Here is a 24,109-nt window from a genome sequence, read left to right as displayed (position 1 = left end):
TCTCACCCCAGCACCCAGTGGGGTTGGGGGGTCTGGGGGTGGGGGGGGGCGCAGCGCTGTGGGGCGGCCGACCATCCTCACCCCCCGCCCCATAAATCACAGTCCTGCCGGGGCCGGGGGGCGCAGCCCCTCACCCCGCACATCCAGAGCTCCCCACGCGTGGGCCTGGGGGCGCGCCGGGGGTCCGGGGGGGGCGGGGGGGGTCAGTAAATCTTCTGTCGGCGCGGCAGCACCGCGTCGCGCAGCAGCGAGAAAACCAGCAGCAGCCCGGAGCGCTGGGAGCGTTTGCCTTGTGTGAAGTAGTTGGACAGCACGTCTGTGGGGACGGGAGGGGGGATGGGAATGGGGGGGGAGGGGGGAGTTGGGAATGGGGGGGAATCGTGAATGGGGGGGGAAATTGGGAATGGGGGGGGAAATTGGGAATGGGGGGTGGGAGAGATGTGAATGGGGGGGGAAATCGGGAATGGAAGGGGGGGGAGAGGAGGGAATTGGGAACAGGGGGTGGGAGAGGGGGGAATTATGAATGGGGGGGAGAGGAGGAAATGTGAATAGAGGAGGTGGGAAATCATGAATGGGGGGAGAGATGAGGGAGTTGTGAAGGGGGGGAGAATTGGGTATGGGGGGGATGGGAATCAGGAATGGGGGGAGTGGGAGAGTGGGAATGGTGAATGGGGGGGGGATTGGGAATGGGGGGGAGAGAGAGGAGGGAATTGGGAATGGGGGGTGGGAGAGGGGAGAAATGTGAATGGGGGGGGAAATCATGAATGGGGGGGGATTGTGAATGGGGGAGAATTGGCAATGGGGGGGTGGGAATCAGGAATGGGGGGAATGGGAGAGTGGGAATGGTGAATGGGGGAGGGGGGAGGTGGGAATGGGGGGGAAATTCGGAATGGGAGAGGTGGGAGAGGAGGGAATTGGGAATGGGGGGTGGGAGAGGGGGGGTTGTGAATGGAGGGTGTGGGGAATTGTGAATGGGGGGGAAATAATGAATGGGGGGGATTATGAATGGGGGGAGAAAGGAGAGAATTGGGAATGGGGGGGGAGAGGGGGGAACAGTGAAGAGGGGAGGTGGGAATGGGGGGGGAAATAATGAATGGGGGGGGAAATTGGGATTTGGGGGGGAAATTGGGAATGGAAGAGGAGAGAGAGGAGGGAATTGGGAATGGGGGAGGGGGGGAAGAGGGGGGAGTTGGGAATGGAGGGGGAAATTGTGAATGGGGGGAGAGATGAAGGAGTTGTGAGGGGGAAATTGGGAATGGGGAGGTGGGAGAGGGGGGGAGTTGGGAATGGGGGCAATTGGGAATGGGGGGGACAGATGAGGGAGTTGTGAAGGGGGGAGGATTGTGAATGGGGGGGGGAGAATTGGGAATGGGGGGGTGGGAATCAGGAATGGGGGGAGTGGGAGAGGGGGGAACGGTGAATGGGGGAGGGGGGAATGGGGGGGGAAATTGGGAATGGAAGAGGAGAGAGGAGGGAATTGGGAATGGGGGGGTTGGGAGAGGGGGGGATTGGGAATGGGGGGGAGGAGGGAATTACGAATGGGGGGTGTGGGAGAGGGGGGGATTGAGAAAAATGAACGGGGGGGGAAGATTATGAATGGGAAATGGGAGAGAGGAAGGAATTGAGAATGGGGGGGGAGTGGGGAATGATGAACCACAGAGTCACAGAATCACAGAGTCACTAAGGTCGGAAAAGACCTATGAGATCCTCCAGTCCAACCATCAATGAGAATGGGGGCAGAGCAGAGAATTTGGAATGGGGGGGAAGGGGGGGGGATTGTGAATGGAGGAGGTGGGGAACTGGGGGTCCTAACAGGTCACAGAGCCACGGGGGGTGGGGTTGGGTTGGGAAGGTCCTGTCCGCACGTATGGGAGCAACGCAGCCCCCCACTCCCCCCCCAACCCCCCAGCCCCAATTTTGCCCCCCCCACCCCCCCTCCCACAGCTCACCCCCAGGCTGCACGGTGGAGGGCAGCACGTTCTCCCCGGCCGACAAGGAGACGAAGAAGGCGAAGGGGATGAGCCACAGGCAGAAGGTGAAGTAGGCCAGGACCTGCGGGTGGGGGGACCCCAATGGCACCTTAGGGACCTCAGTGCCACCCCATGTCTTCATAGGGACCCCAATGTCACCCCCATCACCTCCTGGGGACCCCAATGGCACCTTAGGGACTCAATGCCACCCCATGTTCTCCTAAGGACCCCATGGCACCCTGAGGACTTTGGTGTCACCTTGAGGACCTCGATGTCACCCCTTTGTGTCCCCAACATCACCTTAGGGACCCAACGCCACCCTAAGAACTTTGGTGTCACCTTAAGGACCTCAGTGCCACCTTAGGGACCCTGATGCCACCCCCACGTCCTCCTGGGGACCCCAATGCCACCCTGAGGACTTTGGTGTCACCTCGAGGACCTCACTGTCACCCCCTAGGAATCCCAATGTCACTTTAGGAACCCAACACCACCCCGATGACTTGGTGTCACCTTAAGGACCTCAGTGCCACCTTAGGGACCCTGATGCCACCCCCACGTCCTCCTGGGGATCCCAATGTCACCTTAGGGACTCAATGCCACCCTGGTGTCCTCCTAGGGACCCCAATGTCACCCCAAGGACTTTGGTGTCACCTTGAGGACCCCAGTGTCACCTTAGGGACCCTGATGCCACTCCCATGTCCTCTAGGGGACCCCAATGTCACCTTAGGGACCCAATGCCACCCTGGTGTCCTCCTAGGGACCCCAATGCCACCCTGAGGACTTCGGTGTCACCTCGAGGACCTCGCTGTCACCCCCTAGCAATCCCGATGTCACTTTAGGAACCCAACGCCACCCCGATGACTTGGGTGTCACCTTAGGGACCTCAGTGCCACCCTGAGGATCCTGCTGGCAGCCCGAGGTCCCTCACCTCGGAGAACAGGTAATACTCCTCGGCGAAGAACTGGAACGCCAGGTAGTGGTTCAGGATGACCAGCGCTGCGAGGAACGCACCGCACTGTCGGCCCCCAGCGCGTCCCCTGCCGTCCCCACGGGAGCCCCGTAGGGTGGGGGTCCCCCCGACATCCCCCCCATGTCCCCCTATCCCTCCAATGTCCCCTAAATGCCCCCCGTCCCCACAATGTCCCCTAAATGTCCCCCAATGCCCCCCCATCCACCCAATATCCCCCCAATACCCCCTCAATCCCCCCCATCCCTCCAATATCCCCCAATGTCCCCCCAATGTCCCCTAATCCCCCCAATCCCCCCAATCCCCCCCAATATCCTCCTAATACCCCCCTCAATCCCCCCCATTCCCCCAATGTCCCCCAATGGTCCCCATCTCCCCCCAGTATCCCTCTAAAAGCCCCCCCAATGCCCCCACCCCCCCAATGTCCCCGAATCGCCCCCAATCCCCCCCCATGTCACCCCAATCCCCCGTCATCCCCAATGTCCCCCCAATGTTCCCTCAAAGTCCCCCAGTGCCCCCTGTCAACCTCCACCCCCCCAATGTCCCCCAACCCCCCCCATATCCCTAATGTCCCCTCAATGTCCCCCATCGTCCCCATCTCCCCTCAATGCCCCCCCATTCCCCCAATACCCCCTCAATCCCCAGCATCCCTCCAATGTCCCCCAATGCCCCCCACACCCCCAGCCCCCCCCAGCCCCCCCCCCGCTGACCGCAGGACAGCAGGAAGTTGGAGGAGGTGAGGACGATGAAGGGGAAGCTCTGCAGGAGGCCGAAGTAGACGAGGTTGGTGAAGAGCCCCACGGCCACCATGACGGCAGGGAAGCGTTCGAAGAGGTACAGACCCACCAGCACCGCCGTGGAGAACTGGGGGGCACGAGGGGGGGTCCTGGATGGGCTGCATTCACCCCCCCCCCACCCTGGGGGGCTGTGCTGGGTGTCGGCGCCATCAGGGGCACCCAGGGGGGGGCTGCAGCTCCTGCAGGGGCAGCAGCTTCTGATAGGACACCCCAACACCAATGGGGGGGGGCAGCGGGGTCACCCCACATCTCAGCCCCCCAGGAGGGGCACAGTGGTGCCACCCCACGTCCCACCCTCTGCCAGGACACCCCCAGCCCCCCCAGGATGGACACAGCAGTGCCACCCCATGTCCCAAACCCCCCAGATATGGGACAGCAGTGTCACCTCATGTCCCAGCCTCAGCCAGGACACCCAGAGCTCCCCCAGGATGGGCACTGCAGTGTCACCCCATATCCCAGCCCCCCCCAGATATGGGACAGCAGTGTCATCTCATGTCCCACCCTCTGCCAGCATACCCCCAGCCCCTCCAGGATGGACACAGCAGTGCCAACCCACATCTCAGCCCCCCCCAGATGCAGGACAGCACTGTCACCCCACATCTCAGCCTCCCAGGAGGGGCACAGTGGTGCCACCCCACATCCCACCCTCTGCCAGGACACCCCCAGCCCCCCCAGGATGGACACAGCAGTGCCACCCCACATCTCAGCCCTCCACGAGGGGCACACCAGTGTCACCTCAAGTCCCAACCCCCCCAGGACAGGCACAGCAGTGTCACCCCTCATTCCAGCCCCCCCCCAGACGCAGGACAGCGGTGTCACCCCACATCTCAGCCCCCCAGGAGGGGCACAGTGGTGCCATCCCATGTCCCACCCTCAGCCAGGACACCCCCAGCTCCCCCAGGATGGGCACAGCACTGTCACCCCATGTCCCAAAGCCCCCAGGCGGGGCACAGTGGTGCCATCCCACATCCCAGCCTCTGCCAGCACACCCCCAGCCGCCCCCAGATGTGGGGCATCAGTGCCACCCACATCTCAGCCCCCAGAGGGGCACAGCGGTGCCACCCCATGTCCCAAACCCCCAGGAGGGGCACAGCAGTGCCACCCCACATCTCAGCCCTCCAGGAGGGGCACAGCACTGTCACCCCAAGTCCCACACCCCCCAGGACAGGCACAGCAGTGTCACCCCTCATTCCAGCCCCCCCAGATGCAGGACAGCAGTGTCACCCCACATCTCAGCCCCCAGAAGGGCACAGCAGTGCCACCCCATGTCCCAAACCCCCCAGGAGGGGCACAGCAGTACCACCCCACACGGCAGCCCCACGTCCCACCCCCACGGGCGCCGGGCCCCCACTCACCCAGATCATGTATTTGATGACCCTCCTGGTCACAACCGTGTATTCCTCCACCAGCTCTGCCAGGTAGTAGAGGCCGGCGGCTGCGGGAGGAAGGCCCGGCTCAGCGGGGGGACCCCCATCCTATGGGACACCCAGGGGACATCAGGGGCACCCAAGGGACCCCCAGCCTGGGGACTTCCACCCCGTGAGCCCCCCCGACTTTTGTGGCACCTCGAGGACCCCCCCCAAAGGAACTGAGGAGCCTCCAGGGGACTGCGGTGCCGACCAGAGGGGACCCACAACTGCTGGGGCACCCAGGGGATGGGGGGACACCCAGGGGACCCCAAGGGATGGACAGGGGACACCCAGCCATGGGGGCACCCAGGGGATATCAGGGACGCCCAGGGGATCCTGGGGCACCCACGTGACCCCCAACCATTGAGGGAACCTATGAGACCCCCAACCATTGGGGGAACCCTTGGGACTGCAGGGACACCCAGGGGACCCCATGGGCACCCATGTGACTCCCAACCATGGGGGCACCCATGGGACCTCTGAAGAACCCAGGGGACCTCACAGACACCCATGGGATTCTGGGGACACCCCCAACCTTTGGGGGAACCCATGGGACTGCAGGGACCCCACGGGCACCCATGTGACTCCCAACCATGGGGGCACCCATAGGACCCTGGGGCACCCAGGGGCCTTTAGGGACACCCATGGGACCTCTGGGACACCCATGGGACCCTCAGGCATGGGGGCACCCAGAGGACGACAGGGGCACACCCAGGGGACCCCCAACCACTGAGGGCACCCAGGGGACCTCCAACCACAGCAGCACCCAAGGGGACCTCCGAAGAAACCGTGGGACCTCATGGACACCCAGGGGCCCTCAACCATAGGGAGAACCCAGGACAGGGGACATGAGGGACACCCATGGGACCCACAGCCCTGGGGGGCACCCAGGGGACTTCAGGGACACCCATGGGATCCTAGGGACACCCATACGACCCCCAGCCACAGGGGCACCAAGGGGACCTAATGGACACCCATGGGACCCCGGGGGCACCCACATGGCCCCCAACCATAGGGGGCACCCAAGGGCCTTTAAGGACACCCACGTGACCTTAAGGACACCCAGGGGACCCTCAGGCATGGGGGCACCCAGGGGACCACAAGGGCACAGCCAGGGGACCCCCACCCACTGAAGGCACCCATGGGACTCTGGGGACACCCACATGACCCCCAACCACAGGGGGCACCCAGGGGCCTTTCGGGACACCCAGGGGACCCTCAACCATTAGGGGAACCCAGGGGCCCTAGAGACACCCAGAGAACCCCCAATCATGAGGGCACCCATGGGGCCCTGGGGGCACCCACATGGCCCCCAACCATAGGGGCACCCAGGGGCCTTTAGGGATACCGATGTGACCTTAGGGACACCGAGGGGACCCTCAAGCATGGGGGCACCCAGGGGACCACAGGGGCACACCAAGGGGATCCCCAACCACTGGGGGCACCCATGGGACCTAATGGACACCCATGGGACCCCGGGGGCACCCACATGACCCCCAATCATGGGGGCACCCAAGGGACCCACAGCCATAGAGGGAACCCATGGAACCTCATGGACACCCATGGGACCCCCAGCCATGGAGGCACCCATGGGACCTTAGGGACACCCGTGGGACCTCGGGGACACCAAGGGGACCCTCAGGCATGGGGGCACCCAGGGGACCACAGGGGCACAGCCAGGGGACCCCAATCACTGAGGGCACCCATGGGACCTCATGGACACCCTTGGGACCCCCAAACATGGGGGCACCCAGGGACCTTTAGGGACACCAAGGGGACCCTCAGCCATGGAGGGCACCCATGGGACCTCATGGACACCCATGGGACCCTGGGGACACCCACACGACCCCCAACCACAGGGGGCCTTTAGGGACACCCATGGGACCCCCAGCCGTGGGGGCACCCACGTGACCTTAGGGACACCCGTGGGACCTCGGGGACACCCCCACGTGACCCTCAGCCGTGGGGAGGGGGACACCCAGAAGCCCCCCACGTGACCCCCACCCTCCCGCGCACCTCAAAGGCCCCCGAACCACTTCCGGTCCCCCCCTTTCCCCTCCCCCCACCGCCCCCCTACGGCCTCGAGGCCTCGCCGCCCCCCGCCCGCCTCTCACCGATGGCCAGAGTGACGAAGGCGACCTGCAGCAGCAGGGACAGCCAGCTGAGCGCGTACAGAAACCACATGGCGCGGCCGGGCCCCCCCGCTCCGCCCGAACCCCCCTCCCCCCCCCCGGCCTCCCTCCGCCGCTGCCGTGACGGCGCAGGCGCTGAACCACGCGGCGCCGGAAGTGGAGAGCCGAGCCGGAAGTGGAGAGCGACGCCGGATGTGGAGAGCTCCCCCCTCGGAGCGGAGGTTCGTACGGCCGGATGTGGGGGGGGATGCCCAAATGGGGGGGGAAACCCCAAAAGGGGGAGGAAACCCCAAAAGGGGGGATGGGGCTCAGAGCGACACGGGGCCCCTCGCAGCTCGCACGGACCCCAATGGCTGCGTGGAGGACCTGGGGACACGCCAGAGCCACCAGAGAGGGGCCTATAGCCAGCCCTACAGCCAGCCCTATAGCCGGGCCTATAGCCGCCAGCCCTATAGCCAGCCCTATAGCTGCCACGCCCTATAGCCAGCCCTAAAGCCACCACACCCTATAGTCAGCCCTATAGCAGCCATCCCTATAACCCCGCCCCTATACCCAGCCCTATAACCCGCGCTCCTATAACCCCCACCCCTACACCCAGCCCTATACCTGCCCCTATAACCCCACCCCTATAACCCCCGCCCTATACCTGCCTCTATACCCAGCCCTATTACCCCACCCCTATAGCCCTATAACCCCCGCCCCTATACCTGCCCCTACAACCCCAGCCCTGAACCCTATAACCCCGCCCCTATACCCCTGCCTTAAGCCCTATAACCCTGCCCCTATACACAACCCTATGACCCCAGCCTTAAACCCTATGACCCCGCCCCTATAGACCCCGCCCCGTAACCCTGCTCCTATAACCTCCGCCCTTATACCCAGCCCTATACTCCCGCCCCTATAACTCCCGCCCTAAGCCCTATAACCCCGCCCCTATAACCCCAGCCCTATACCCGCCCCTACATCCCCGCCCCTATAACCCCGTAACTATAATCCCAGCCCTATAACCCCAGCCCCTATAATTCCAGCCCCGCCCCCACAAAGTCCCGCCCCTATAAGCCCCGCCCCCTACCTCCATCCCCGCGTACTTCCGGGTGGGGGCGGGGCGGAGCCGCCATGGCCGCGCTGTACGGCGGCGTGGAGGGGTGAGGGGGGATGGGATGGGATGGGGATGGGGGGGAGGGGATGGGATGGGATGGGATGGGATGGGATGGGATGGGATGGAGGGGGGGATGGGTGCCCCCCCCCCGGGGGTCCGCCTTCACTAAACCCCCCCCCCCCCAGTGGAGCTTCCTCACCCCCCTTGGAATCCCCCCCACCCAGGGGTAACCCCCCCCCCCACCATTGACTCAGGGCCCCCCACCCCTAATGACCCCCCTTGGATTAATTCCCCACCGCCCGACCCTGGGGTCCCCCCCCCCCAATGACCCACAGCTCCCTCCACCATAGGTGCCCCCCCCTATAGATCCCTCCACCCCATATCGTTATGGGTTCCCCCCCAGCTGACCCCCCCCTTTTGGTCAATTCACCCCCCCATATCCCAAGCCCCCCCCCACCCCAGCTGACCCCCCCTTTGTGTTAATCCCCCCCGTATCCCAGGGGTCCTTCCACCCCATATGACCCCCCCACACAAAGGAACCTCCCCCCCATGTCCCAGGCCCCCCCCCAGGCCATCCTCCCCACCCCTTATGCCACCCCCCACGACCCTAGGGTCCCCCCCTCACCCATGGGACCCCCCACCCCCATGACCCACAGCTCCCTCCACCATAGGTGACCCCCCCCCCAGATCCCTCCGCCCCATATCCTTATGGGTTCCCCCACCCACGTGACCCCCCCCCCCCAATCCAGGGGTCGCTGAGCCTCACGTGGGGGCTCCCCCCCCCCCTTCCCCACAGGGGGGGCACCCACTCCCACGCCGTGCTGGTGGGCGCCGATGGCCGCGTCCTGGCCGAGACCGAGGGGCCCTGCACCAACCATTGGGTAAAGGGGGGCCATGGGGGGGAGGGATGGGAGCCGTGCTGGGGGGGGTCTGAGTGCGGCCCCCCCCCCAGCTGGTGGGCACAGAGCTGTGCGCGGAGCGGATCCAGGCCATGGTGGAGGAGGCGAAGCGCCGTGCAGGGCTGGGCCCCGCTGTGCCGCTGCGCGCCCTGGTGAGCAGCCTGCGCTCTGCCCCGCGGCACCCGCTGCGGGCTGCGGCACGTGGGGCACCTGGCCTCGGTTCCCGTCCTGTCACCATGAGCCCATCCCAGCACCCATCCCGGTCCCACTGTCCCACCCATCCCATGTCACCCCATTACAGTGATGGGGACACTTGGCCTTGGGGTCCCGGTCCTATTCCAGTCCCCATGGCCCCACTGTCCCATCCCATCCCATGTCACCTCCCTGGTGCTGATGGGGACACTTGGCATTGGGTTCCTGGTCCTATCCCAATCCCTGGGTCCCGTGGTCCCATCCCAGCCCCATGGTCCCATCCCAGCCCATGTCACCTCACTGCAGTAATGGGGACACTTGGCCTTGGGGTCCCGGTCCCATCCTGGTCCCCATGGTTCCCATCCCAGCCCCCATCCCAGTCCCATTGTCCCATCCCATCCCCGTGTCACCCCATTAGTGGTGATGGGGACACTTGGCCTTGGGGTCCCGGTCCCATCCTGGTCCCCATGGCTGCACAGTCCCATCCCAGCCCCAATCCTGGTCCCATTGTCCCATCCCATCCCCGTGTCATCCTTCTGGTGGTGATGGGGGACATTCGGCTTGGGGTCCTGGCCCCATCCTGGTCCGCGTGGTCCCATCCCAGTCCCACTGTCCCATCCCATCCCCATGTCACCCTATTACAGTGATGGGGACACTTGGCCTTGGGGTCCCAGTCCTATCCTGATCCCCATGGCCCCACTGTCCCATCCCATGTCACCCCATTATAGTGATGGGGACAATTGGTGTTGGAGTCCCAGTCCTATCCTGATCTCCTGGGTCCCACTGTCCCATTCCATCCCCAGGCACCCCTCTGGTGGTGATGGGGACACTCGGCCTTGGGGTCCTGGTCCCATCCTGGTCCCCATAGTCTCCATCCCAGTCCCGCTGTCCCATCCCATCCCATCCCATCCCATGTCACCCTGCTGGTGGTGCTGGACACACTTGGCCTTGGTGTCCCGCTCCCATCCCAGCCCCGTTTTCCCATCGCAGCCCCACGGTCCCATCCCGTGTCACCCCACCGGCAGCGATGTGGACGCCATGCCGTGGGTCACCTCCTTAGGGTCTCATCCCGGTCCCACCCCCGTCCCGCCGCCCTATAGCAGTGGCGGGCGCCCAGCAGTGCCCCCGGCCGTGCCGCCCGGTGACGCTGAGCCGTGGCGCAGGGGCTGTCGCTGAGCGGGGGTGACGAGGAGGCTGCGCTCACAGCGCTGCTGGCGGAGCTGCGCCGGCGCTGCCCGGAGCTGAGCCACAGCTTCTGCGTCAGCAGCGACGCCAAGGGAGCCATGGCCACCGCCACCGACCGTGGTAGGGCACGGGGGGTGCTGTGGGGCGGCAGTGGGGTGTCCCCCATCCCCATCCCATCCCCATCCCATCCCATCCCATTCAATTTCATCCCGTCTTGTCCTGTCCCATCCCATCCCATGCAATCTCACTTCATTCATCCCATCCCATCCAATCCCACCTCACCACATCCCATCCCAATCCCCTCCCAATCCCAATCTCATCCCATCCCATGCAGTCTCACCTCATTCATCTCATCCCATCCCATCCTACCTCATCCCATCCAATCCCACCTCACCACATCCCACCTCATCCCATCCCATCCAAATCCCATCCCATCCAATTTCATTTCATCTTGTCCCGTCCTGTTCCTGTCCCATCCCCATCCCATCCCATCCCACTTCATTCATCTCATCTCATCCCACCCCATCCTACCTCATCTCATCCCGTCCAATCCCACCTCACCTCACCACATCCCATTTCATCTCATGCCAATCCCATCCAATTTCATTCCATCTTGTCCTGTCCCATCCCATCCCAGTCCCATCTTGTCCCATCTCATCCCATCCCATCAAATCCCATCCCCTTCCATCCTGTCTCGTCTCATCTCCATCCCCATCCCATCCTGTTCTCTACCATCCCATCCCATCCCATCCCATCCCCATCCCCATCCCACATCCCATCCCATCCTATCCCCATCCCATCCCCATCCCCATCCCATCCCACCCCACCCCACCCCATCCCACCCCCATCCAATCCCATAGCTCTCCCATCCCCACCCCATCCCGATTCCCACCCCATCCCCACCCCACCCCATGCAGTTCTATCTCACCCCATGCCACCCCATCCCATTCCCACCCCACACAGGTGGCATCGTGCTGATCGCCGGCACCGGTTCCAACTGCCAGCTGGTGAACCCCGATGGCACGGAGAGCAGCTGCGGTGGTTGGGGTCACATGCTGGGCGACGAGGGCTCGGGTGAGCGTGGCTGTGGGGTGGGGGTGGGGGCAGGGGGGGATGCTTTTTGGGGTCAACGTGGGGTCCCACAGCGTATTGGATCGCGCACCGGGCGGTGAAGGCTGTGTTTGACAGCATGGACAACCTGGAGGTGTCACCGCACGACGTCGACTACGTCAAGCAAGCCATGTTCCAGTACTTCCAGGTGTGGGGAGGGGGGTGGGGTGGGGGTGGGATGGGGATGAGATGGGGAGGGGATGGGATGGGATGGGGATGAGATGGGATGGGGATGGGATGGAGATGGGGATGGGGATGGGGATGGGGAGGGGATGGGGATGAGATGGGAAGGGGAGGGGATGGGAGGGGATGGGGAAGGGGAAGGGATCAGATGGGGATGGGAGGGGATGGGATGGAATGGAGATGAGATGAGGTGAGATGGGATGGAGACGGGAATAGGATTGGATGGGATGGAGGTGGGTTGGGGGCTGTCTGAGCCCCCTGACCCCCCCTCTTGGTGTCCCTCTCCCCCAGATCTCCAACAGGATGGGGCTCCTGCCGCACCTCTACCGCAACTTCCAGAAGGCCGAGTTCGCGGGGTTCTGCCGGAAGGTGGCAGAGGGTAGGGCAAAAAATGGGGAATGGGGGCTGGGGGGACCCTCCCTGCTGCTGGGTGGGGATCCATGGGTGACCTTGGCTCCTCATGGTGGAGATCCGCAGCTCTGCCTTGGTTCTGGGTGGGCATCCGTGGTCATCCCGTGGCTCTGGGTGGGCATCCATGGCTGTCCCTTGGCTTTCAGTGGAGATGTGTAGTTGTCCCTTGGCTCTTGGTGGGGATCTGGTGGTGGGGATCTTGGTGAGGATCCATGGTTGTCGCTTGGTTCTCAATGGGGATCCATCCCTTGGTTCTTGGTGGGGATCTGTGGTTCTCCCTCGGCTCATGGTTGGGATCCAGAGTTGTCTCTTGGTTCACAGTGGGGATCCAGTAGTGGGGATCTTGGTGGAGATCCGTGGATGTCCGTTCACTGTCAGTGGGGATCCATGGTTCTTTTTTGGTTCATGGTGGGGATCCATGGATGTCCCTTGGTTCTCAGTGGGGATCCATGGATGACCTTGGCTCCTCATGGTGGAGATCCACAGCTCTCCTTTGGTTCTTGGCGGGCATCCGTGGTCATCCTGTGGTTCTGGGTGGGGATCCATGGTTGTCCCTTGGTTTTTAGTGGAGATCTGTAATTGTCCCTTGGCTCTTGGTGGGGATCCGGTGGTGGGGATCTTGGTGAGGATCTATGGATGTCCTTTGGCTCATGGTGGGGATCCATGGATGCCCTTGGTTCTCAATGGGGATCCATGGGTGACCTTGGCTCCTCATGGTGGAGATCCACAGCTCTCCCTTGGCTCTTGGTGGGGATCCATGGTGGTCCCATGGCTCTCAGTGGGGATCCATTCTTTGCTTCTTGAAGGGGATCCGTGGTCATCCCATGGATCTGGGTGGGGATCCACAGTTGTCCCTTGGCTTTCAGTGGAGATGTGTAGTTGTCCCTTGGCTCTTGGTGGGGATCTGGTGGTGGGGATCTTGGTGGGGATCCATGGATGTCCTTTGGTCATGGTTGGGATCCATGGATTTCCCTTGGTTCTCAGTGGGGATCCATGGATGTCCTTGTCTCCTGATGGTGGAGATCCACTGCTCTCCCTTGGTTCTTGGTGGGCACCCATGGATGTCCCACGGCTCTCAGTGGGGATCCATTCTTCGCTTCTTGAAGGGGATCCACCCCTGTCCCGTGATTCTGGGCGGGGACCCACGGCTGCCCCTCGTTTTGCGGTGTGGATCCGTCCCTTGGCTGTCAGTGGGGACCCTGGATGTCCCTTGGTCCGTGGGGGGGTCCAGCCTTTGCTCAGGACCCCGTGCCCCCCCAGGTGCCCACGCTGGGGACGCGCTGTGCCGCCACGTCTTCCTGCAGGCCGGGGAGGTGCTGGCCCGCCATGTGCTCGCCGTGCTGCCCCGCGTGGATGCGGTGAGCGGCACCGGGGGGGTGGGGGGTGGGGGGCAGCCCCCATCCTGCCCTCTGGCCCGGCACCAACACGGTGCCCGGATTGGGGGGGGGGAGGCTCCTGGCCCCATTTCCCCCCCCCAACACACACAGAGCCTGTTCCGGGGGGAGCTGGGGCTCCCCATCGTCTGCGTGGGCTCCGTCTGGAACAGCTGGGAGCTGCTGAGAGAAGGTGAGCTGGGGGGGTGCGTGGCTGGGGGGGCACCCGTAGTCCCCTCTCCATACGCAGCACCCCTCCGTCTGCTCCAGGCTTCGTGCAGGCGTTGGTTCGAGCGCGGGGGGGGGATTCCTTGGGGGCTTTCTCCCACTTCAGCCTCCTGCGGCTGCGCCACTCCTCGGCCCTGGGGGGGGCCAGCCTGGGGGCCCGGCACGTGGGGCACAAATTGCCACTGGATTACAGCAGCAACGCCGACGTCTTCTACACGCATCACTTCTAGGGGAGGGGGGGGCACACGGCCCCCCGGGGATGGTTTTGGCTGAACTGTGTCTTATTTGGGTCATAAAAGGTGAAATTTTGTGCTGAGCGCTCTGCAGTCGGGGGGGGAGGGAGAAGAATGGGGGGTGGGTTTGTGGGAAGGGGGGGGTTGGGGGATTGGGGTCGGTGCTGGGGAGCAGTGGGGTGAGGAGGGCTGTAGGGAGGAGGGTGGGATGTGGCTGAGAGGGGAATCAGAAGGGAGAGAAAAGGAGGAAGGAAGAGAGAAAAAAAAAGGGGGGGATGGATGGAAGAGGAAATAATGGGGGGAAAAGGAGAGGAAATAATGAGGAAGGAGAGGAAATAACAGGAGAAGAAGAAATAATGGGGGAGGGAGAGGAAGTAGCAGGGGAAGGAGAGGAAATAATAGGGGAGGGAGAGGAAATAACGGGGGAGGGAGAGGAAATAACAGGGGAAGGACAGGAAATAACAGGGGGGAGAGGAAAGCAGCGGTGGCCGCAGGCTGCACTTCCTTCCAAGACAAACAGGATTTTTTCAGCTCCAAAATGAGTTTAATATTTGGGATGGGGGGGGATGAAACTGGCAGAACCCAGCAGCCCTGACCCATAGCCCACCCCCCCTCCCACCCCGTCTGGGAGCCCCCCAGGGCCGCAGCAATGGGGTGGCAGTGAGCTCAGCACCGTTCCTACAGCCCACCCACCCCAAAGCGCTCTGCTGCAGGGAACCTCCACATCCCTATGGGGTGGGGGTGGGCTCCTTCCCGGCCCCATGGCACACGGGTGCCCCTGGCCCCCCCCAGCCCCCTGTGGGGAGACAGAGGCTGCAGCTCTCCTTGGATTTATTGTGCTGAGAAAGGAACGGAGCGACGCCGCTGGGTGGGATCGGGGCAGAAGTCCTTTAAGGCCAATTCCACAAAGCGAATCCCATGGGAGGACAACTAGGGCTGGTCTGTCCGTCCGTCCGTCCCCCCCTCCCCACTTCGGACCCCCAGCCCCTAAAGGGGGTCCCAGCACATGGCCTCCATCCGTCAGCACCTATCTGAGAAAGGAGGAGTTTGGGGTTGGTGGTCGCGGCGCCCTTGGCCTCACCCTATATAGGGCTATAGGGGATCCCATGGAGGGGAACGGTGAGGGGCACTGTGCGGCCGGGGGGATCCCCAGAATTCATAGCAGACCAAAGAAGGGCTCCAGGATGGAGTTTAGGGCCGTGAGAGTCCTAGAAAGCAAGAGCTGCCCAAAACCGAGAGACGGTACGAGGGGAGATCGAAAACCAGAGAAATAAAAGTCGTAACAATAAAGAAAAAACCCCAAACAACCCCAAAATGAAGGTACTCAAAGCACACAGAAGCCTTCCTGCGGCGCAGAGCTCGGCTGCAGCTCTCAGTACTTCACGCCCGGCACAAACTCCTTGGCGTCGGGGTTCAAGGTGCTTTTGCTCTGTAAGAGAAGGGGATGGCCAGGGGTTGGTCAGTGGGCCAGCCAATGGTTGGCCAACAGCTGATGAATGGGTTGGCCAATGGTTGGCCAAATCTTGATCGGTGGAGTGGCTTGGCCAATGGTTGGCCACCAGTTGATGAATGAGTTGACCAGTGGTTGATCAGTGGGTTGGCTAATGGTTGCCCAACAGTTGGCCAATGGTTGATGAATGAGTTAGCCAGTGGTTGATGAATGGGTTGGCCACTGGTTGATCAATGGGTCAGCCAATGGTTGGCCACCAGTTGATGAATGGTTTGGCCAATGCTTGGCCAATTCTTCATCAGTGGGTTGGCCAGTGGTTGACCAACAGTTAATGAAGGGTTTGGCCAACTGTTAATGAATGGTTGGCCAACAGTTGGCCGATGGTTGCTCAATGGTTGGCCAGTAGTTGACCAACAGTTGATGAATGGGCTGGCTAACAGTTGACCAGTGGTTGCTCAATGGGTTGGCCAACAGTTGACCAGTGGCTGATCAATGGTTTGGCCAGTGGTTGACCAACAATTGATGAATGAGTTGACCAATGGTTGATCAATGCATTGGCCAACAGTTGACCAATGGTTGATCAATGGGTTGGCTAATGGTTGCCCAACAGATGGCCAATGGTTGATGAATGGGTTGGCCACTGGTTAATCAATGGATTGGCCAATGGTTTACCAATGGTTGATTGATGAGTTGTCCAACGGTTGGCCAACTGCAGCTCAGTGGGTTGGCCAATGGTTGGCCAGCAGTTAATGAAGAGTTTAGCCAACTGTTAATGAAGGGTTTGGCCAACTGTTAATGAATGGTTGGCCAACAGTTGGCTGATGGTTACTCAGTGGTTGGCCAGTAGTTGACCAACAGTTGATGAATGGGCTGGCCAACAGTTGACCAGTGGTTGCTCAATGGGTTGGCCAGCAGTTGACCAGCTGTTGATGAATGGGTTAGCCAATGGTTGGCCAACAGTTAATGAATGGGTTGGCCAATGGTTGCCCAGCTCTTCATCAGTGGCTTGGCCAATGGTTGACCAAAAGTTGATGAATGATTTGACCAATGGTTGATCAGTGGGTTGGCTAATGGTTGCCCAACAGTTGGCCAATGGTTGATCAATGGGTTGGCTAATGAGTTGCCCAACAGTTGGCCAATGGTTGATGAATGGGTTGGCCAATGGTTGGCCAACTGTTGATGAATGGGTTGGCCAACAGCTGACCAATGGCTGATCAATGGCTTGGCCAATGGTTGACCAACAGTTGATGAATGAGTTGACCAATGGTTGATCCATGCATTGGCCAGCAGTTGACCAATGGTTGCTCAATGGATTGACCAATAGTTGACCAGCTGCTGATCAATGAGCCAGCCAATGGTTGGCCAACAGTTGATGAATGGGCTGGCCAATGGTTGACCAACAGTTTATCAGTGGATTGGCCAATATTTGACCAATGGTTGATCAATGAATTGTCCAATGGTTGTCCAAGGGTTGCTCGGTGGGTTGGCCAACAGTTGACCAACTGTTGATGAAGGGGTTGGCCAGTGGTTGACCAGCAGTCAATGAATGGGTTGGCCAACAGTTGGCCAATGGTTGATGAATGGGTTGGCCAGCGGTTGACCACTGGTTGATCAATAGGTTGGCCAACAGTTGCCCAACAGCCAATCCTCCTCCCAGGGCATCTCCACCTCAGGCAAAACCCCAAAGGACACCTTCCACCCCCCTCCCCCCACCCCCAGAGCTGCTGCATGGCAGCCCCCTACCACGACATCCTCGGGGCTGCGGCCGTCAGCGACGCAGAGCCCATTGAGCTGCTGCTGCAGCTGCCCCACGCGCTGGGGAAGGTCTCGTGATGGGATGAACCACTCCTGGTCCTCCTCGTCCAACATCTCCTGGAAGCAGCGGTCGAGGAACTCCTGCTCCTGCAGCTCCTCCTCCACCTGCCCAAAGAGAGGGCTGTAAGGGCCTGTAGGATCCGTAAGGGCCTGTAGGGTCTGTTAGAACCTGTAGGATCCGTAAGGACCTGTAGGGTCTGTGAGGTCCTGTAGGGTCTGTAAGGACGTGTAGGGTCTGTAAGGATGTGTACGGTCTGTTAGGACCTGTGGGATCCATAAGGACCTGTAGGGTCTGTAAGGTCCTGTAGGATCTGTAAGGACCTGTAGGATCTGTTAGGACCTATAGGATCCCTAAGGACCTGTAGGGTCTGTTAGGACGTGTAGGATCCGTAAGGACCTGTAGGGTCTGTAAGGACCTGTAGGATTTGTTAGGACCTATAGGATCCCTAAGGACCTGTAGGATCTGCTCGGTGCCTCCCCACCCTTTGTGTCAAACTCTTCCCTTCTATCCCCTAAATTCCCTCTTTAAGCTTGGAACCGTTTCCCCCGTCCTCTCATCCGGCGCTGCTCTGGAGTCTGTCCCCCTCCTCCTCACAGCCCTGTGGATTCTGAAGGCCATCCCAGCTTCCCTGGAGGCTGCACCCCTGCAGCTGCGCAGCCCCAGCCGTAGGAGGAGCCCTGGAGATGTCAGAGGTTTGGAGCACCTCCCTGCAAGGACACGGGGAGGGAACTGGGGCTCTGCAGCCTGCAGGAGAGAAGACTCCGAGAAGACCTGATAGTGACCTTCCAGGACCTGAAGGGGGCCGACAGGAAAGCTGTGGGAGGGATGTTTTATAAGGGCACGTACTTAAGGACAGCATGCAAGGACCTTTCCAACCCAGCCATCCCATGGCTCTATCATCTGTAAGGACCTTTCCAACTCTACCATCCCATGGATCTGTGATCTGTAAGGACCTTTCCAACCCAACCACCCCATGGCGATATGATCAGTTAGGACCTTTCCAGCCCAATCTACATCTCTGTGACCTGTTAGGACCTTTCCAACCCAACCACCCCATGGTGATATGATCAGTTAGGATCTTTCCAGCCCAACCCACATCTCTATGACCTGTTAGGACCTTTCCAACCCAACCGTTCCATGTCTCTGTGACCTGTTGGGACTTTTCCAACCCAACCCAACCACCCCATGGTGTTGTGATCTGTTAGGACCTTTTCAACCCAACCCAACCCAACCATCCCATGTCTCTTAAGACCTTTCTAACCCAACCATCCCATGACTCCATGACCAGTTAGGACCTTTCCAACCCAACCCAACCGTCCCACATCTCTGTGGTCTGTAAGGACCTTTCCAATACAACCCAACCCAACCATCCCATGACTCTGTGATCTACTAGGACCCTTCTAACCCAATCACCCCATATCTCTGTGACCTGTTAGGACCTTTCCAACCCAACCCAACCACCCCATGATGATGTGATCAGTTAGGACCTTTCCAGCTCATCCCAACCATCCCATGGCTCTCTGATCTCTTAAATTTTTTTTCAACCCAACCAGCCCATGGCTCTGCGATCTGTAAGGACCTGTAGGGTCTGTTAGGACATGTAGGGTCCACAAGGACCTGTAGGATCTGTAAGGACCTGTAGGGTCTGTAAGGACCTGTAGAATCCGTAAGGATCTGTAGGATCCATTAGGATCTGTAGGGTCCGTAAGGATCTGTAGGGTCTGTGAGAACCTGTAGGGTCCGTAAGGTCCTGTAGGATCTGTAAGGATCTGTAGGATCTGTTAGGACCTGTAGGGTTCCTAAGAACCTGTAGGATCCCTAAGGATCTGTAGGATCCATATGGACCTGTAGGGTCTGTAAGGTCCTGTAGGATCTGTTAAGACTGTAGGGTCTGTTAGGACCTGTAGGATCTGTTAAGACTGTAGGGTCTGTTAGGACCTGTAGGGTCTGTAAGGTCCTGTAGGGTCTGTTAGGATCTGTAGGGTCTGTTAAGACTATAGGGTCTGTTAGGACCTGTAGGGTCTGTTAGGATCTGTAGGGTCTGTTAGGACCTGTAGGGTCTGTTAGGACTATAGGGTCTGTTAGGACCTGTAGGGTCTGTTAGGACTGTAGGGTCTGTTAGGACCTGTAGGATCCCTAAGGACCTGTAGGGTCAGTTCTGCTCACCTGCCTGTCGAAGTCCTCCTCGTTCTCCATCCACATGTACTCAGCGAAGGGGTCGCTCTCCTTTTTCTCTCGGCCGTCCCCCCCCTTCCCCTCGCTGCCCTGGCCGCTGCCGGCCGCGTCGGGGCCGTTCATGGCTGTGGGTGGGCTGGGCTCAGGGGGGGGCGATGGGGGGCCGGCAGCCCCCCTCCTCACCCCCACAGAGCTTCTGGCCACGAACAGCTGGGGGCGAGCAGAGGGGTGAGGGGTGGGCTGGGGGGGGAAACGGGGAGGTCAGGAGGTGGGGGGGGAGCCCCGAGGTGAAGCCGTGGGGGTGGGGGGGCACTGAGGGGTGGGGGTAACCTACTGCGGGGGGGGGGGGGGTGACAGTGGGGGTCCCTGGATTGAGGGAGGGGGTGGGGGGGTCATTGGATTGGGGGTCCGTGGACTGGGGATGGGATCACGGGGTGGGGGGTCCCTGGACTGGGGAGGTCGGGGAGGGGGGCTTGCATTTGGAGGTGGACCCTGGATTGGGGTTGGGGGTCCCTGGATTTGGGGGGGTCCTTGGATTGGGGGTCCCTGGACTGGGGAGGTGCGGGGGGAGGGGGGAGCGCATTGGGGAGGGATCCCTGGATTGGGGTTGGGGGTCCATGGATTTCGGGGGGTCCTTGGATTGGGGGTCCTTGGATTGGGGATGGGGTCACGGGGTGGGGGGTCCCTGAAAGGGGGAGGGGTCATTGGACTGCGGGTCCCTGGATTGGGGGGGGTCATTGGATTGGGGGTCCCCGGATTGGGGCTGGGGGTCTCTGGGTGGGGGTCCTTGGATGGGGGTGGGTTTCCCTGGGTGGGGGGTTCCTGGATTGGAGGGGGGGATCACTGGACCGGGGGTCCCTGGATTGGGGAGATGGGGAGGGGCCCTTGGGTTGGGGGGCCTTGCATTGGGGGGTGGTCCCTGGATTGCGGACGGGGGTCCCTGGATTTGGGGTCCTTGATGGGGGCTGGGGGTCCGTGGGCAGGGGGTCCCTGGATTTGGCAGGGGGAGTTCTTGGACTGGGGGGGAGGGACCTCAGATGGGGGGTCCTCAGATTGGGGTCCCTGGATTGGGGCTGGGGGTCCCTCGGTGGGAGTTTCCTGGATTGGGGGGGGGGGTCATTCAGCTGGGGGTCCCCGGATTGGGGCTGGGGTTCTTTGGGCCGGGGGTTCTTGGACTTGGGGGGGGGATCATTGGACTGGGGGTCCCTGGATTGGGGCTGGGTGTCCCTGGTTAGGGGGCCCCTGGATTGGGGCTGGGGTCATTGGGTGGGGGGTTCCCTGGGTTGTGGGGCTGGGGATCATTAGATTGGGGGTCCCTGGATTGGGGATGGGGGTCCCTGGGTGGGGGGGGGTCATTGGATTCGAGGTCCCTGGGTTGGGGTTGGGGTCCCTGGGCTGGGGGTCCTTGGACTGTGGGGATGGGGTCATTGGGTGGGGGGTCCCTGGATGGGGGGGTCATTGCATTGGGGGTCCCTGGGTTGGGGGTCCTTGCATTGGGGATGGGGTCACTGGGTGGGGGGTCCCTTGGGTTGGGGGGTGGGGAGGGGGTCCTTGGGTTGGGGGTCCTTACATTATGGGGTGGTCCCTGGATTGGGGTTGGAGTCCCTGGGCTGGGGGTCCGTGGATTGGGGATGGGATCATGGGGTGGGGGGTCCCTGGGTGGGGGAGGGGTCATTGGACTGGGGGTCCCTGGATTGGGGGGGGGGTCACTGGGTGTGGGCTCCCCGGACTGGGGGGGGTCCTTGCACTGGGGGGTTCCCGGATGGGGGCTGAGGTTCCCTGGGCGGGGGGAGGCGCTGAGCCGGGACGCCCTGAGACGACAACGCCGCCCGCCCCCAATGGCGGACCCCCATTCAGCCCCAAACGCCCCCCGGCCCCGTGTCCCCCCCCCCCCACCCCCCCCGTACCTGCGGGACCCCCGGTGCCGCCCCGTCCGCCCGCAGCGCCGCCACCGCCACGGCGCCCCGCCCCGCCGCGCTGCCATTGGGCCGCCCCCGCTGGAGCTGACCAATGAGAGGAGGGGGAGAGGATTGGCCGCGAGAGGATTGGACGCCGGGGAGAGGGGGGCGGGAGAGAGGCTTGGCTCGCGTCCCGCCCGTGCGCTCGCCGGATTGGCTGCGAGGGTTCACCCGCTGGCCAATGGGAGGGAGAGGCGGCGAAGAGAAGCGCGGGATTGGCTCGGCCCCGCGGCGTGCGTCTCCCACGTGGGGAGAGACGAGATGTCAACACCCAGCGCGGTCCCCGATTGGCTGAGCGGAGGCGTCCAATGGCGAGAGGCGTTACGAGCCGAAAGCGGCGCGGGCGCCGTTAGCGCGCTGCCCATTGGCGGGCTGCGCGTCAACACAACGCGGGGGCGGGGGATTCCCCGTGGCGCTCCGGAGCGCCGGAGGGGGGCGGTCACGTGGTGGGGGCGGTCACGTGTCGTGCGCGTGGCTGCGGGAACGGCCCCCCCCCCCCTCGGTGGGAGGAGCTGGGATTTCCCGGCCCCGCCCACCTGGGGGGGGGCACCCGAGGGGAGGGGGGGGGGCAGCCCCCAGCGTGACCCCCCGCCCCACGGCCGAGAGATGCGGGCTGCGGGCGGCCGCCCCCCTCCCCGCTGCGGGGGTCCCGACCCCCCCCCGCCGCCCCTCGACCCGTTCAGGCGGTGAGTGACCCCCCCGACCCCCCCCCCGACCCCCCTTTTCACCCTCTGGGTGCTGTCCCTTGGGGGGGCTGGGCTCTGTGCCGGGGGGTTTATGGGCCGTGGGTTTGGGGGCGGTGGGGGGCAGCGCTGGGGGCGGCACTGCGGAGCCGTCGGGTCGGTGCCCCCAAGGTCAGGGAGGGCGCAGTGGGGGGGGGGGGGGAAGGCAGCCCCCACTGCCGTCTTAAATATAGCAGGGAGCTGCTGGGATGGGTGCCCCCATAGCATAGGTTGTCTATGGGACGTGGAGCTGCGACCCGCGTCCCGGTCCACATAGGGACGCCGTTCTGTGGGTCCCCATGTCCCATAGCCTACGGGGACACCAAGCTACGTGTCCTCGTGTCCCATTCCCCACTGGGACACTGCAATGTCAACCATCTCCCATTCCCATAGGGACCCCAAGCTGCACGTCCCCATGTCCCATAACCTATGGGGACACAAAGCTATGTATCCTCGTGTCCCATTCCCCTGTGGGACACTGGAATGCTCCCCACCCCCCATTCCCCATAGGGACACCGTTCTGTACGTCCCCATGTCCCATAACCTATAGGATCACCCCGCTGTCCCCCACCCCCCATTCCCTACTGGGACACTGGAATGTCCCCCACCTCCCATTCCCCATAGGGACACCATTCTGTATGTCCCCATATCCCATAACCTATGGGGACACGAAGCTACGTGTCCTTGTGTCCCATTCCCCATAGGGACACTGAGGTAAACCCCACACCCCATTCCCTATGGGGACACCAGGCTGTACTCCCACATGTCCCATAACCTATGGGGACACTGGAATGCTCCCACCTCCCATTCCCCATAGGGACGCCATTCTGTATGTCCCCATATCCCATAACCTGTAGGATCACCCTGCTGTACCCCATGCTCCATTCCTAAAGGGACCCCAAGCTGTACGTCCCCATATCCCATAACCTATGGGGACATCCTGCTGTGCCCCATGCTCCTTTCCCATAGGGACACCAAGCCACACGTCCCCATGTCCCGTAACCTATGGGGACAAAAACCTGTGTGTCCTCATGTCCCATTTCCCACTGGGACACTGGAATGTCCCTCACCCCCCATTCTGCATAGGGACCCCAAGCTGCACGTCCCTGTGTCCTATTTGTCCCCATTTCCACATATAGGGACTCAAAGCCATCTGTCCACACATCCCATGTCTTCGTGTCCCATTCCCCACTGGGACACTGGAATGTCCCCCACCCCCCATTCCGCATGGGGACACTGTTCTGTGTGTTCCCATATCCCATAACCTATAGGATCACCCTGCTGTACCCAATGTTCCATTCCCTATAGGGACACCTATAGGGGAAGCTGCACGTCCCCATGTCCCATTCCCCACGGGGACACTGGGGCAGACCCCACTCCCCATTCCCCATAGGGGCACCGTTCTGTACGTCCCCACACCCCACAGCCTATAGGACCACCATGCTGTCCCCCACCCCCATTCCCCGCGGTGACCCCATTCTGCAGGTCCCCCTGCCCGGCCCCGCTGCCCGTCTTTGGGGTGACGGCAGCCACGGGGAATGCAGCAGTGCAGGGATCAGAGCCCATCTGCGACCTCGGGGCAGGGCTGTGGGATCTGCTTGCACCTGCTGACAGGCGATAATCCCGATGTCCTGCAGGCTGCTGGCACGCGTGGAGGGACGGCGGCGCCATGGGGGTGGCACTAAGGGACAGCATTCGGCACTGGAGCTGAGCCACTGCTCCTCCCACTGCTCCTCCCAGTGCTCCTCCCAGTGCTCCCAGTTGGGGTCCTGGGGTTCAGCTGGCTGGGCTGATCTCAGT

General features: G+C 62.2%; 3 protein-coding genes across 7 annotated transcripts; 1 reads left to right on the top strand and 2 right to left on the bottom strand.

The window, feature by feature from the left end:
- Positions 1–69: 69 nt before the first annotated feature.
- On the bottom strand, positions 70–7,414 carry TEX261 (testis expressed 261). The gene is made up of 6 exons (XM_090139958.1): positions 7,258–7,414; positions 5,090–5,169; positions 3,648–3,801; positions 2,899–2,966; positions 1,950–2,052; positions 70–316 (listed from the first exon to the last, which is right to left on the bottom strand). Exons 1-6 carry the CDS (start codon positions 7,325–7,327, stop codon positions 204–206), a joined length of 588 nt encoding a protein of 195 aa, XP_089996084.1. The 5' UTR covers positions 7,328–7,414; the 3' UTR covers positions 70–203.
- NAGK (N-acetylglucosamine kinase) lies at positions 7,406–18,931 on the top strand. Of its 4 annotated transcripts, none has more exons than XM_031588107.2 (10): positions 7,406–7,496; positions 9,171–9,255; positions 9,327–9,425; positions 10,629–10,770; positions 11,614–11,724; positions 11,796–11,908; positions 12,235–12,322; positions 13,615–13,712; positions 13,842–13,920; positions 13,998–14,264. In XM_031588107.2, the coding sequence occupies exons 1-10, from the start codon at positions 7,468–7,470 to the stop codon at positions 14,183–14,185; spliced, it is 1,032 nt and encodes a 343-aa protein (XP_031443967.2). In that variant the 5' UTR covers positions 7,406–7,467; the 3' UTR covers positions 14,186–14,264. The 4 variants fall into 4 exon arrangements, with proteins under 4 accessions (XP_031443967.2, XP_031443969.2, XP_031443966.2 ...); XM_031588109.2 differs by lacking the exons at positions 7,406–7,496; positions 13,998–14,264 and adding exons at positions 8,304–8,420; positions 17,984–18,931; XM_031588106.2 differs by lacking the exon at positions 7,406–7,496 and adding an exon at positions 8,304–8,420.
- On the bottom strand, positions 14,738–21,610 carry PAIP2B (poly(A) binding protein interacting protein 2B). Of its 2 annotated transcripts, none has more exons than XM_090139959.1 (4): positions 21,537–21,610; positions 19,621–19,754; positions 17,385–17,558; positions 14,738–15,617 (listed from the first exon to the last, which is right to left on the bottom strand). In XM_090139959.1, the coding sequence occupies exons 2-4, from the start codon at positions 19,750–19,752 to the stop codon at positions 15,561–15,563; spliced, it is 363 nt and encodes a 120-aa protein (XP_089996085.1). In that variant the 5' UTR covers positions 19,753–19,754; positions 21,537–21,610; the 3' UTR covers positions 14,738–15,560. The 2 variants fall into 2 exon arrangements, with proteins under 2 accessions (XP_089996085.1, XP_031443972.2); XM_031588112.2 differs by having other exon boundaries at positions 14,740–15,617; positions 17,382–17,558.
- Positions 21,611–24,109: the final 2,499 nt, after the last annotated feature.

The sequence above is a fragment of the Phasianus colchicus genome, chromosome 4 (assembly GCF_987193195.1).
Source record: "Phasianus colchicus chromosome 4, bPhaCol1.hap1.1, whole genome shotgun sequence".
Classification (NCBI taxonomy): domain Eukaryota; kingdom Metazoa; phylum Chordata; class Aves; order Galliformes; family Phasianidae; genus Phasianus; species Phasianus colchicus.
Note: the sequence above shows the minus strand (reverse complement) of the source record. Positions and strands in the feature narration are given on the sequence as shown.